General features: G+C 40.2%; 1 protein-coding gene across 1 annotated transcript in view; it reads left to right on the top strand.

Annotated features, from left to right (window-relative positions):
• Window positions 1-14,449, top strand: part of MOXD1 (monooxygenase, DBH-like 1) — a 41,277-nt gene that overhangs the window by 13,696 nt on the left and 13,132 nt on the right. Inside the window, exons 4-6 of the mRNA XM_010155697.1 lie at window positions 8,394-8,573; window positions 11,104-11,206; window positions 14,245-14,411. Of these exons, the coding sequence (XP_010153999.1) occupies window positions 8,394-8,573; window positions 11,104-11,206; window positions 14,245-14,411 (450 nt within the window). The remainder of the gene's footprint in view (window positions 1-8,393; window positions 8,574-11,103; window positions 11,207-14,244; window positions 14,412-14,449) is intronic.

Raw genomic sequence — 14,449 nt, forward strand, 5'->3', positions numbered from 1 at the left:
CAGAGGTATGGTGATTACTTCTTAATCTGGTATACTAATAAAACTTAAATAAGAGCCTTCGCTGAACAACACAGTCACTGAGTGAACAAATCCTTTCTTCTTTACATCAAGAGCAGGGAATATCTGTGCTTTGAATAAGGTTTTCCATTGATGTGGTAAGGACTTTTTCTCTACAAGGATGTTAGAATTTTTGTTATGCATTTTAAAGTATACCCAAAACCAGTTAAACCCAAATGCCAGCAATACAGCTTAAACGAATAAATAAACAAGGGACAAGGAGTAATGGGTTTAAATTGAAAGTGGGGAGGTTTATATTAGATATCAAGAGGAAATTCTTCAGTGACAGGGTGGTGAGGTACTGGCACAGGTTGCCCAGAGAAGCTGTGGATGCCCCATTCCTGGAGGTGTCCCAGGCCAGGCTGGATGAGGCTTTGAGCAACCTGGTCTAGTGGAAGGTGTCCCTGCCCATGGCACGGGGGTTGGAACTAGATGGTCTTTAAGGTCCCTTCCAACCCAAAATGTTTTATCCTTCTATGATTCTATACATTCAGAATCACTAGAGACAGAGGATGATTTAAAGGGGTTTGTTGGGAATGAAGATTGAATTTAGGTTCTGGATTGTACAGCAAGAAAACCAGAAATGAACGCTTAACTGTGTGCATGCAACTGATATGGCTGATCTCAGGAAAGATTATGGTAGCCAGTCTATGCAGGCAGTTGAGCATGGGAGATATTTCTTTCAGCCCTAACTATTCTGTGGCATTAATTTAATGCTTTCTGACAGGCAGGGTAGGGTGGGGGCACTGGGAGGGTGGTCCCTCCCTGACCCTGGGATGCCTGAACTCCGGGCTGAAAGTCTGCAGCAGATTAGTGTCCCAGACATGACACTGACCTAGGCAGGCTTCTCCCCTGACATAAGATAGCTGTTAGATTGCTAGGGTCAAAATCCTGTTCTACCCTGGAGTCATGGGCTTAAACATCTACCCCAGCTCAGAAGCCTATTTCCAGCTCCTGGATTTTTTGCTCAGCACACCTCTGGATTGTGTGCAAGAAACAATGTTAGGCAGAAAATGACTACTGTTTTTATTTCAGAATATTTAGATGAAACTCCCCCACATTATTATTGATTTTTTTTCCTGGAACACATGGATTTCTTTTTCTGAAAAAGACCCAGCTGTATTAAGCCAAGTATTCTAAGTATTTACTTTTCTGAAGAAAAATCTGAAACCTTAGAAGAGATGTTTTGGATAAATATTTGTTCATTCCACAACTACACTTTTCAAAAGAAACAAAAAATCAGAAAAAAACTTGATGATTCCTAATGAGAAGACAGCATGTCTACCTTGGATGAACTTAGAAAAGTCAGACAAGTATTTCAACATGAGTACATTGTAGACATTTGTGAAAGAAACACATAGACCAGAGTTATCAGTAAGAAGGTAATAGTTCTTCCTGGGGATGAGTATAGAAAGCAGAGACCCTATAACTTGGTCTTTTGCTACAAAAATACTCTCAAGTAAACTCGGGCAGTATTCAGTTTCACAATCATCACTTTTTGATCTAAGTTAATCAGGGACATGGCAAGCTCATATAAATAAAATAACCAGCCACAGGCTAGAAACCTTCTTAGATGCAGCAATGCCAGGACAAAATCTTGTGCCAAATTTTGGTCTCAGTTTTGAGATTATAGAATACTTTTTTCCTGTGACACCAGTGGCTACATATACAAGGTGTTGTGTAAGGCTGTGGCCTTATTCAAAGTTGCTTATACAGCAATATACCATCATATAATGTCTTTAAAATGTAAGATTAAGTTGAAGCTAGCTTTTGAGCCAGAAAAAGTAAAATAATATTTTTAATTGACATTTCAATCAATGGAACAAACTCAAAAACCTGTTGCTAATTTTGTCTGTAAAAATAAATTCACTATTTTGTTTTCTGAGTTTAGTGGGCTATACCTTCTAACAGGGACACTGTGGGGAGACTATGGTTATAGTTCACTGACTTTCATTATTTGAACAAGCAAGCATGAAGAACAAACCACAGCTGTTAACATCAAAGAAAGCAAAGGGAAATAGAATAGGAAAAAAACAGGTATAAGCAAAAAAGAATTCCAGGTTTCTGGAGATACTTTGTCCTTGTAGGGAGTCTAAGTTCTTGGACCATTTGAGTTGTTTGCATTTTCATTCTGTTTAATACATTGTACATTTGTATCTTGACCCCATTTATCAGTAGTTTAAGATGCAAGGCTCTATTATGTTGCAATTTTGACTTTTTTTTTTTTTTTAAGAAGCGAAGATGTGGTGCATTCGGTTTGTGCAGTAGGTAAAAGGATAATACAGAAGAAAGGAAGCAAAATTGAAGTTGAGTGTCGTGGTTTAACTCTAGCTGGCAAAATACCATGAAACCGCTCTCACAAATCCCCCTCCCCTCCTCCAGTGGAGGGGAAGAATCAGAGGAAAAAGGACAAGGGAGCTCTTAAAATTGATATAAGAACTATTTACTAATTGAATCTGAATTAGTATATACAAATACTACTAATAATAAATAAATTAATAGGAAATAAAACATATTTTACAATATGATACAGCTATGGTACAGTTGCTCACCACCCACTGCCCAATGCACAACAGGTGTTGAGTAGGGAGAGTCAGATCCAGAGAGCCCGAGAGCCGCAGCCCAAGAGCGATCGCAGCAGATTCTGAATGAACCCTCTCAGCGATAGCATGACCGGGAAAACTAAACAAACCCACCAACTCCCTCCCGAATGAGCCAGCACAGGAGTCAGCAAAGCAGCTAACACAGGAGTCAGGGAGAGGGTCAGCAAGTGTACGGGAGCAAACGAGAGAGAGTCAGGGAGAGAGTAATGGCTCCCAGACCCCCTCCTCGCCTCTGCCCCGAGCATGACGTACTGTGGAATGAAATACTCCCTTGGTCAGTTTGGGTCAGGAGCCTGAACTGTGTGTCCCAGCACTGCCTGTAGCGAGACCGCGAGAGCTGGGAACGCAGCTGCAGGATCAGAAGCGGAGAAAGACCTTGAATTCAGTGCAGGCATTCCCCAGCGCCAGCTCAGAACTTATCAGTGCTGCTCTCTGCATCCAGGAACAGCTTCCTAGCAGCCACGGTAAAGAGTTAACTCTTTCCTGACTGAAACCAGCATACTGAGTAACCTGGCATTGGCAGATGTAAGCATTTTCTTTGTTCATGTGATGTCAGCCTGTTGAATAGAGTCAGGCTTCTGTTAAATTAAGAGGTGGGAAGTACACATCTGATCTGTATTAACTATCTTGACAATAAATTGAAAATTTGTACGTTATATTCTTTGAAAGTGAGCATTTTGAGAAGTGCTAAGAGACAGTGTGATGAAAGGAGCTCTGTGAAACCTCTCAACCTGCCCAATGAGTACAGGTCATGCTAATCAAACACCATAACCATAACCCATACTATTGTTTGCAGAAGGCAGTGTCTTCATTTTCCGTTTTAATGCAGTGTATTTTAAATAACTCCATCTTTGGAAACCTTGATATGATGTGATGGTAAATTATAGCTTATCTGTTATTTTTTATCTCTGTTAGTGGGAGTTAGGTTCATGTATGTCAGTGTGCTCGGTTAGAAAGATCTTTTGCTCAAGCTTTCAGAAAGGTAGAGAGAATGCAGAAAATAAAATACATCATGAATAATAAATCAGCAGTTTCTTTCTGTGGGCTTAATGAAAAGCAGGGGAGATTGTGTCTTGTTGCATGCACTTATTTTTTGCAGTCCCAAACACTTTCGGCATTTTGATGTAGGGTGAATATAGGGCTTTTGTTATTTGAGCCTCTGGCATTTGGGAAATGTCAAGCAGAAAATGCACTTTGCCTGCAGGGGAAGAAGTCACCGAGGTGCCCCGGTGGTGCAGTATCTCCGCAGGCCTATTCACGACATGGCAAAGAGATGAACCCTGACAGCTGGGTCTTCCTTGCATGCCATCGACAGTGAAAGTGCCACAGATGAGCCTCAAAGAATGAGGCAAAATTAGGAAAATAGGTAGCCCTATACATACTCCCTTTCAGTCTCCTTTCAGCCTCTTTCTTGACTCCCTTGACTAACAGGAATAGGGTAGGAATTAGAAATGAAAGGGGAAGGAACTTTGTCTCAAAGTCACAGGTTTCCTCAAAATTACAGAAAATGAAAGACAGGCTCCCATTTTCATTCACTCATCTAAATTACTCAGTTTTCAGTGGCTGAAAGTGTTATTTTAGAGACTACTCACAGTATAAGAACAGAGTAAGAAAGCCTATGTATTAGTAAGAAGAAAAAAAAGTTTACTTAAATCTGCAGTTTATTGTTTATTATGTACTATGCCTACTTTTATCACATTTTTTGTGTTTTATTTTTTTGCTCTAATTTACCACAGTAAATTATTATGTTTTCATAAATATTCTAAAAGTTGCAGAGAGTTGGGCTTGTTCAGCCTGGAGAAGAGAAGGCTCTGGGGAGACCTTATAGCACCTTCCAGTACCTGAAGGGGCTACAAGGAAGCTGGGGGGGACTTTTTACAAGGGCCTGTAGTGACAGGACAAGGGGGAACAGGGTTAAATTGAAAGTGGGGAGGTTTAGATTAAATATCAGGAAGAATTTCTTCACGGAGAGGGTGGTGAGGCGCTGGAACAGGTTGCCCAGAGAAGCTGTGGATGCCCCATCCCTGGAAGTGTTCAAGGCCAGGCTGGATGAGGCTTTGAGCAACCTGGTCTAGTGGAAGGTGTCCCTGCCCATGGCAGGGGGTTGGAACTAGATGGGCTTTAAGGTCCCTTCCAACCCCAACCATTCTTTGATATGGTTACTTCCCAAGACAAATTAACAAGACAGTCGTGGCAACTTTTCGTGGTTGGTCCACTATTATTGTGACTGGAGACCTGCAAAAGTAGACCTTAGCTTAGTTTAGTTTCAGTTGTGTGATTTTGTGAGACTATCAAAACAAAACAAAAAAATGCTTAAAATGTTCAAATATATGGGAACTTGTGCATTAAACAGTCCATGTTTTAAAAATGAATGCCTATAATTAGGGATCAAGGCTGATAAATGACTGTTAAAATAGGAACAACCTTGTAGGAGATGAGCCCTTTCAAACTGTGTTATCATTGTGGCTGCAAGTACTCTGGAAGCCCGGCCACCTTGATCTAGACATTTAATTGTAGATACCTGCTCTAGCAACACCTGGGACTACTTGTGTGCACATTTAAATGTGCATATAGTGATTTGCTGCATTTGGCCCCATATTTGAGGAACTGGGTCATTGTTCATCACTGTTTGTAAGGCTGACCAGAAAGCAAGGATTTTTTTGATTTGGAAAAAAAGTAGGTTTTAGATTTTCTGTTCAGCTTGGTGCAAACTAAGCTGTAGAACTGCTCTTTGTGGAAAATGAGGAAGAGGGAGACAGCCTCAACCAACTTACTCTGTAAGCTCCAATAACAGATGGCTGAGTAACTAGGGCAGCACTCACCTGAGATGTACAATGGAGTGTTTAAATCCCTGCTCCAGTTAATCACTACAGTAGGAATCAAATTGTATTTCTTTATTTTCTTTTCTGCTGAAGTTATTCTAGCAAGCAAATACATTTAACTATTCACTGAATCAGAGAAAGGGAACCCAACAGAACAGGGGGGATCTGCTCCTCTCTCGTTTCAGTCAGAAATGGTGCTGTGATCCTTAGGGAGCTAGCTGTTAAATGATTTCCATACATTTCTGGAAAATGAAACATCTGTGATTAATGAGTTATTTCTAAGATTTTTGTTATTGGATTTTGACCACTCCTAATAGTTTTTTTATTTCCCTATTTGTTTAAAAGGGGAGAGGAAGGGATGGCACCTCTTTAACCAGATTGTGATAAAGATGTATAAAACGTGTAACTTCACTGCTGCTTCTCATTATTTATTTGTGCATTTGAAGAATATAAGTTGTCCTACAAGATGTGTTGGAAAGATGCTGAAGGGTTTGTTTTAGTTTTTCTTTGCTAAAAATTGCTGAACAAGCCTACTTTTTGAAGTGTTGTTATTGTTTAGGTAAGTGACGCTGAAAACCAATACAGGATGTAAGTTTCTAATTTTGGTGATGTCCCATTGTTTTGAGTGGAAGCTGGTTTTGAAGTAGCGATTGTATGCACAGCAGGTGCTGGGATCTTGTAGCAGCAGGCAGAACTATCACATGTTGGGACAAACCCACTCTATTTTCTTGGTAGCTACAGAGCTAATATTCCCCTAACCGTTTCGCTAACCAGCACATTATGTGGAGTTTCTGAATTCTGGAGATAGACACTGCTATTTAATGTATATGCTGCCATGATATGAGTGTGTTTTGGTTCTGCAGTATTTGCGGATATATGTAGGTATATGAAGGAGGAGAGGGAAGAAACATCAAGCTGAAATGGATTTCTGAATCTTTTTTAGTCAGTCTGATATATTTGAGACTACATTCTTATCTGATGGGAAAACTGACTCTTTGCTTCGTCAAACATACCTTTACTTTCATAGCACGGTCACTCATGATGGTAAGGCTAAGTGAAATAGAGATTGCTGAGAACAATACAGATCTCTTGCGAATTATTTCAGTGTTGCCATCAGAAGAAAACTTTGGTTCATCTGTGTAAATTGGCATCCTTCCACTGACTTCTAAGCGCAGTGAAGTGGGTGGTTTTGGACTGTGCACTTCCTGGACAGACATGCAGGTACTCAGCAGCAGCTGGACTCCCCGAGAGCCCAACTTCAGTGGTATTTTGCAGATTTATATCAACGAGGGTGGTCTTGCTATGCACAGGCTCCAGTTGCTTCTTCCTGCCATTCCTCTTTTGTAATTGGTTTAATGGTTTGAACAAAGCACAGAGAGATAAATTTCTGGTAACAATATTGTGCTGACAAAATTTTAAGAAGGTAATAATCTGTTCTTGCTTACTGTCTTCTGGTCCTTTCTTAGACGGGATTCATGTGCTTGCAAAACACATGGTGCAAAGTCAGGATCCATAAACAGTTTTTGTCTGTTTCAAATACCTTCTCTTTCCTAGTATTAAAAGGCAATACTGCATGGCATCCTACATCTTATGAGTTGCATTGCCAAGGCTTTACTTTTCGTATGAAAACATGAATATTTATCTTATTCAGCTTGAAGGGAGATACCATAGAATGGGATGCAATATTTGAAATAAAAAGCAAGTGAAAAACTCCTTTAATTTTAATATTGTTTTCTAAATGCTGATATTTTGTGGGATATGATCTTTCTGGAAAACAAATACATTTTTTTCAGGAGTATTCATTTTTGCCCCAGGGTTGTCATCTCTGACAGAGATAATTTAACAACATCCATCCAGAGAGAGAGTGAACGCTGTTACTTGGGAATGAAATAATTTCAACCTACCCTGAAGTTTGGTGGTCAAATTATACTGGGGGCATGCAGGCACCCCTGAGAGCCCTTCAGCTCTTCCGCCACAAACAGATTGAAGCACCCAACCTCTGAAGAGTGACTTCATGTTAATAAAATCTTTACAACTGAGCAGATTGTAAAATAATTCTAACTTCTTGTAGATGTCAAAAAAATTTGAAAGTCCATCTTGAGCTGCTGAGTAATGTGTGGTATACCTCCAGGCTCAGCCTAGATGTACAGAATCTATGGGCAGCTCTAGTTTAAAATAGTACAAAATAGGCAGAAACTGGGATGAACAGTTCTGAGTAGTTCAGACACCGAATTGGTTTAGTTGAACAGATGTTCAGCTGGTTTATACCCCCTTCATGCTGGAATGTGACTAGACAGGATTGGGGAGGGAGAAAGACAAGTGACAGTTCACGACCCGGGGTGGGAGAAGGGAGAATATGACAGGTGGCAACAGAGGTTTTATCAAGACACAGAATTTTCTTCCTGTGACCCCCACTCCAGTAAATGAAGGGGGCCTACAAGGAAGCTGGGGGGGACTTTTTACAAGGGCCAGTAGTGACAGGACAAGGTGTAACGGGTTTAAATTGAAAGTGGGGAGGTTTAGATTGGATATCAGGAAGAAGTTTTTCACGGGGAGGGTGGTGAGGCACTGGAACAGGTTGCCCAGAGAAGCTGTGGATGCCCCATCCCTGGAATTGTTCAAGGCCAGGCTGGATGAGGCTTTGAGCAACCTGGTCTAGTGGCAGGTGTCCCTGCCCATGGCAGGGGGGAAGGAACTAGATGGTCTTTAAGGTCCCTTCCAACCCTAACCATTCTGATTGCGCACTTGAGCAATGACATTTTAATGCTTGGGACTGCAGAGTGCTGAAGTAGCATCTCAACCTAGCTGAAGTCTAATGTCAAGTCTCCTCTTTTAAAATAAATGCACCATGTAATTTTTTTGTTCTGTGAGATGTTTCCTTTCCTTTTATTTTTCATTTTAATATTGACAGGTTGAGCCATTGATCCAGAAAGGCCATGAGAATCTGGTGCACCATATCCTGCTCTACCAGTGCAGCAGCAATTTGAATGACAGTGTGCTGGACTACGGGCATGAATGTTACCACCCCAACATGCCGGACTCTTTTCTCACATGCGAGACGGTCATTTTTGCTTGGGCCATTGGAGGAGAGGTAGGATGAATGGCTGTCTAACCTGGTTCATCAATGGGGCTTTAGGATGTTGCGTATCATGATGAAGCTTCTTCCTAGTGTATAGTGGTTACCTAATCTGTCTGTTTTAAGGATACACAGTCACAATCCCTAAATGCCTCACCAGTAGGAGGAGGCTGAGAGGAGACCTGATCACTGCCTACAACTACCTGAAAGGAGGTTGTTGAGGAGAAGTGACCTTTGAGGAGAAGTGAGTGTTGGTCTCTTCTCCCTAATGACAGATGATCGGACAAGGGGGAATGGACTCAAGCTGCGCCAGGGGAGGGTTAGATTGGACGTAAGGAAGAAGTTCTTCACCAAAAGGGTTATCACACACTGGAACAGGCTGCCCAGGGAGGTGGTGGAGTCACCGTCCCTGGATGTGTTTAAGAGACGGGTGGATGAGGTGCTGAGAGATATGGTTTAGTGACGGACAGATACAGTTGGACTGGATGATCTCTAAGGTCTTTTCCAACCCAGTGATTCTATGATTCTATGACTTGGGAGCATGGAAGTCCCATCTGACAGGGAAATACTCTGCCTCCAGCAATGACCAGTGTCTGTTACCTGTGGAGAATGACAGAAAGAGAAGCAGGTGTCTCTAGGTGACTGGATAAAAGACAGGGAGGCGAGATTTTCCAAATAAAGTTAGATATAGATTTAATTTATTTTGTGCCTCACCAGGACTTGGTTACTGTGTTGCCCCATACAGGCACATCTTTCTGAAGTTCCTACCCAACCCAAAGAGCCATCATTTCAGGGTAGGAGTGACCCTGTGTCAGTGTGAAGCCAGAAAAAGGACTGCTTTGCTTATGGCAATGGGGCATAGCTGCAGCGAGCACAGTCTCTGATGCCACATTGACCTCAGGCTGTTTTCAGTTTATTTCATGTTAATTTAAGCTGCAGATAATGCTTTCAGCTGACATAAGGCAGCATTACTGCCAAAAGGATCCCACCCCTTCTTTATCCCCTTGATTCACTGTGTGCCTGCACAAACGATGGTGTGGGCACAAAGAGGGACTGGAGTAACCATAGTTTCTGGAGCCTTCGTTTGCCAGCCTGCAGTCCAAAACCATCTTCAAGTGCTGCAGCGTGAAGAAGACAGGGCTGCTACACAGACCCATCAAAAGAAGTTTAATCCACTATGGGCATTATCCCTGATGTATGCTTTGTGCATTTTCGCCATCAGCTATGCTCTGACCTAGTATTTGTACTTTCAACTGTCTTAATCTAAGTAAAATAAAAAACTCATATAAATAAGTTATCATTTGACAAGTGCTATGGAAGCTTTTGCAAGGATGATCCCCCTGTTAAAGATCTGTAGAGAGGAATCTGGCAGATCTGGGTTACATTCAGGTTTACTGGAGTATTCACTTCACTTACCTTGGTTTACCCTTACGTAAAATGGAGATAATATTTATTTCTATATACTATGATTTATTCATCAATGTCTATCAAGCACTGAAAGTTTGGATCTCAAATTGCACATTTCAGGAAGTTAGAATCTCAAATTGCATATTAAAGTATTACCTCTGTACTATAAAATGATGCAGATTCATTCCTATAGAAGTGAATTTGTTAAATGAATGCACTTAGAAAATACCGATATTTCAGTTTCAATCAGGAGTGAAACTTTGAAGTAAATATCCTGTTTATCCCCTCTTACCAAGCTGTGTTTATCATCATGAGTGGTTGGAGAACTTGCACAGCCCCCTTGGGGATGAAGTTAATGTGAGCATGCAGGGGTGACCCAGCTCCTCCCAGCAGTAAATGGGGTTCAGTGCAAGGGATCTGACCAGAGCTTGTCCAAAGCAGCATTGTTTGGGGACAGTGGGTCCAGCACAAGCTGTTGCACTTTACAGAACTATTTCTTTTGCACTATGTGGCTTGCCAATGTAAATGTAGCCATGAAGATAACTTCCACACACCCCCCACACCCCCCCCCAACAATTTTGCTTACAAAGCAGTGATTTGTGCAGGAAAAACAATCTAATTATACAACCTCAGTATTCCCCAGAAATTAGTGCTTTTTGAAACTGAGAACATTTAAATTTACATTTACTTTTTCATAAGGGTTTTATTGTCAGACTAACTGCTTGATGATGTAATGTTTATACATTTAAAATGGAAGTTTTCTTTTCTGCCCAAGAAATAAATACAGGATAAATATTCATAAGATCACAGCATAACGCAGGTCACGAATCCTCCAGTCCAACCTCCTACTCAAAGCAGGGTCAGTAGTGAGGTCAGACTAGTTTTCTCCAGGGCTTTATCCTCTAGCAAGCATAGAATCTGATATTTTACATTGACATAATTATTTACTTCATTGAGTATGTAAGAAATACATTATCCCACAATGCCATGTTCAGAAAGTTTTGAAAGAAGTTACCTTTGTAAATTTTATCATTAATATGATTGTATCATTAAAAAAAAATGTGTATTTGTAAAAATAAATTAACTTTTAACCATGGCAAAAAATACCTTAACTCTGTATGCATGTGTTGATTTCCAGGGCTTCACCTACCCTCCTCACGTTGGCTTATCCATTGGGACAGCAGCCGACCCTCAGTTTGTTCTTATGGAAGTGCATTATGACAATCCAACATACACAGAAGGTTTGTACCCTCACACTCTTTAAAACAGGCAAGATTGGAAAAGAAACTAGATGCAAGTGTTTCTCATTGCATTGCACAGTAAACAGTCCAGATACAAAGCTGAGGCTTATTTTTCGCTGCTCAATAGTTCCTGCTTCCCAGTGTTTTTCTCACTGCACTCAAAAGCTGAACCTGAAGTCAATGGGAAATTCAGATACACAAAAAAAATGTGGACCAGATGAATACATCAACATTTATCACTACATTCTTCATGTTATTTCTCCTTTCTTTTTACTGGGAAATCCAATTAGACTGAGAGCGAGCAGCACAGCACCCAGACTGTGTGACAACAACACAGGGAATTAGTTTTTTATTAATTTTTTTTAGGATATTTAAGGGCATTTGCCCAAACTTTGGGCACTTTCTGAAGGTGAAATGTAGACTCAGGTTGCTAGATCATTCACAGGATAAAGGCAGTTTATCTTAAAATATGTTTTTTGTTTATAATGATGTTTTTGAAACTTCTTTCTCAAATTCATTTATATTTTGAAGAAGCAAGAACTAATAAAACAGGGAGCCCCAGAAAATCTAGGAAACTTTGAAGCTGACTTTTGGAAAGATAGATACTTTTTTGTTCTAAAACAAATGTTTATTGAGCCAGTGTACCTGAGAATAGCCTGGTGATTGCTATATATGAACTGAGTAAAATCCAGTGCAGCACAGTGTACTGGCTTTTCTTTACACCTCCATGTGTTTAAATAAAATCCTCTGTGTGGGTTATGGTGCTCTGTTATTCCCCCTCCTTGTGTTGCCCTAGATGAACTATCTCAAATGTCATTAAAAAACTTTAATGACAGGCTCTTGCCCTTCAGCATGCACATTTGCGTGGGAAACAGTAAACTTCATTTGCATCCTTGATGTTACATCCTTTTCCATCAAATGTTACCTGAAAGCCTGAGAAGTCACACGAAGAAAAACTATTTCGGAATTGGCTGTGTCCCTAAATTCACTATTTTATTTTAACCAGCTGTGTTATATGATACTGTTGTTTTAGTTCAAGTGGCAGATACAAGAACTCTGAATCAGTAATGTTTCATTTCCTTTTTAAGCAACAGGGACAATTTTGCCTTGTTGTGACAGTCCCAGTTGAACACAGGATCTCACCAGAGAGCTGGGAAAATTCAAACAGCATAGGCAGAGCAGAGAGTAATGCAGGTCATGTTTCCTTTCTCCCTGATAAAATACACGGTATGAAATCATGGTGGGAGTGGGAGGGAGTAGACCTGGGTTCTCCCACTTCTTTGGGTGGGGGCACATGAATCCTCCTGACACAGCACCCAACCTGCCACCGGGTCACATTCGGTTTCCTGTTTTGGGAACTGCATTTTCCCAGCTTGGGTCTTGCAGTTAAAGGCTGCACTGTTAGCCTCACGCTGTGATCTGGGGTAACGTTTTCTGGAGTGACTCTGGTTGGTAGTCAGCACTGGCTCTCAGACTCAAAAATGTTTGAACTGCTCCTAACTTGGCTAGTTTTAAATACTTCTGTTTATGAAATCCTTAACATTCACTTTTAATTGGAAAGGTGGCCTCTTTTGAGATTGTATATAAAAAGTCTTACATATGGTGAAAATTTCTAGCATTTAGCTCTTAGAAACAGTCTTGAAAATAGCACAAAGGAAAAATTAAAGTTGATGTGATTGTACAAATAGCTTCAGAAAGGGAATGCATATGGATTCCAACACACATGGAAGTTAGGGTGTTGTGGGACTGTATATATCACCTGAAACGTCGTGATTTATATATTGCAGAATGTCTCATAGTTGATTACCACTCTTAATTGGCTATACATATTCCATTGTTCCTTAGTAATTATATACTACTCTCTCAGGTATTTTGGTGAGGGGGTAACACAGTCCCTGCTCTGCCCCTCTGTCATTTGCCTATCTTAAAATAGCCTGTTGATTTCATGTTGATGTAAAATTTGTTTTCAGTCACTGCTATGTCTGTTATGTTTTTTAGAAGACCAATATAGGTCACTAGGAAGCCTCTTACCTTCTTTGTGATACTTGGTAGGTTTTTTGCATTTTTAATTTTCAAAACTGTAACAACAAAAGGGAAGATAATAGATGAGCTAACAGAATGTAGAGCTTGTGCAACACAAATCAATCTTTATTTTTGCCTGTATCTTTCCTAATAAAAATGACTAATACAAGAGAAATAATTATAAGCAGTTAGATGATAGAGGCAACATAAATTCTGAGTAGATACACGAACACACACATATGGCTGAACAGTTAGATGAATGAAATAGATTCATATAATTTTGACTCTTAAAAACCATAACCTTTTTACATCGGGTTTGATTCCTTAAACTAATTTTTAAAATGAAGAGAAGTCCTTGAGTGAGTGCAGCATTAAAATCCTATATAGTTCTTTTTTCTACTTTACTCAAGGTGCTAGTAGTATCTTCAAGTTTGGGATTTAGGAAACCAATTTTCATATGCTTGCTTGATGCTTTCTTAGTTGGGGAGATTGCAAAAGGGATGTATTTGGTCATCTAAAATGAAAAAAATGTAGTTAATGCTAGGACTCAAGGTGAAGGAAGAGGTAAATTTGTAAGTAGAAGACAACACATGGCTTGAAAGTTTTAAAGAAAAGGAACCCCACAACAACTTTAAGCTCTGCTTTAAATATTTCATTTGAAAATCATACATGGAACCTTTTGAGGTTTTATTATTTCCTTGTATTGTTTGCTCTGCCTATGATCTCCCTTCTTTTCTCTGAGGTCCATGTTGGATAACTTAGTGGAAGGGACACAGGGGCTATGGGCAGTAAGTATTTTCCACAGATATCAACATACAACGTTTAAGAATGCTCCTGAGGGCTGCCCCTATTTATTACTTCCTGCATATGGTTTGACTCATTTCCAGGTCATTGAGGTTGATTCCTCGATTTTCATGTAAAAAACTTAGGACAAGCCTTGAAAAATGTGAAACAATTGGATTGTTTCTTTTAAATACTGATTTACAGCCATGGCCAACTGTGTTCTTTTGTTGCAGGCTTGATAGATAACTCTGGTCTGAGGCTAATTTATACTCCAGTTATAAGGAAATACGATGCTGGGGTTATTGAAGCTGGTCTTTGGGTCAGCCTCTTCCACAATATCCCACCGGGCATGCCTGAATTTGTGTCAGAGGGTCACTGCACGCTGGAGTGTCTGGAAGAGGTATGCCTCATGCCTGAATCCATTGGTTTTCATTTTTA

The sequence above is a fragment of the Eurypyga helias genome, unplaced genomic scaffold (assembly GCF_000690775.1).
Source record: "Eurypyga helias isolate BGI_N326 unplaced genomic scaffold, ASM69077v1 scaffold8067, whole genome shotgun sequence".
Lineage (NCBI taxonomy): Eukaryota > Metazoa > Chordata > Aves > Eurypygiformes > Eurypygidae > Eurypyga > Eurypyga helias.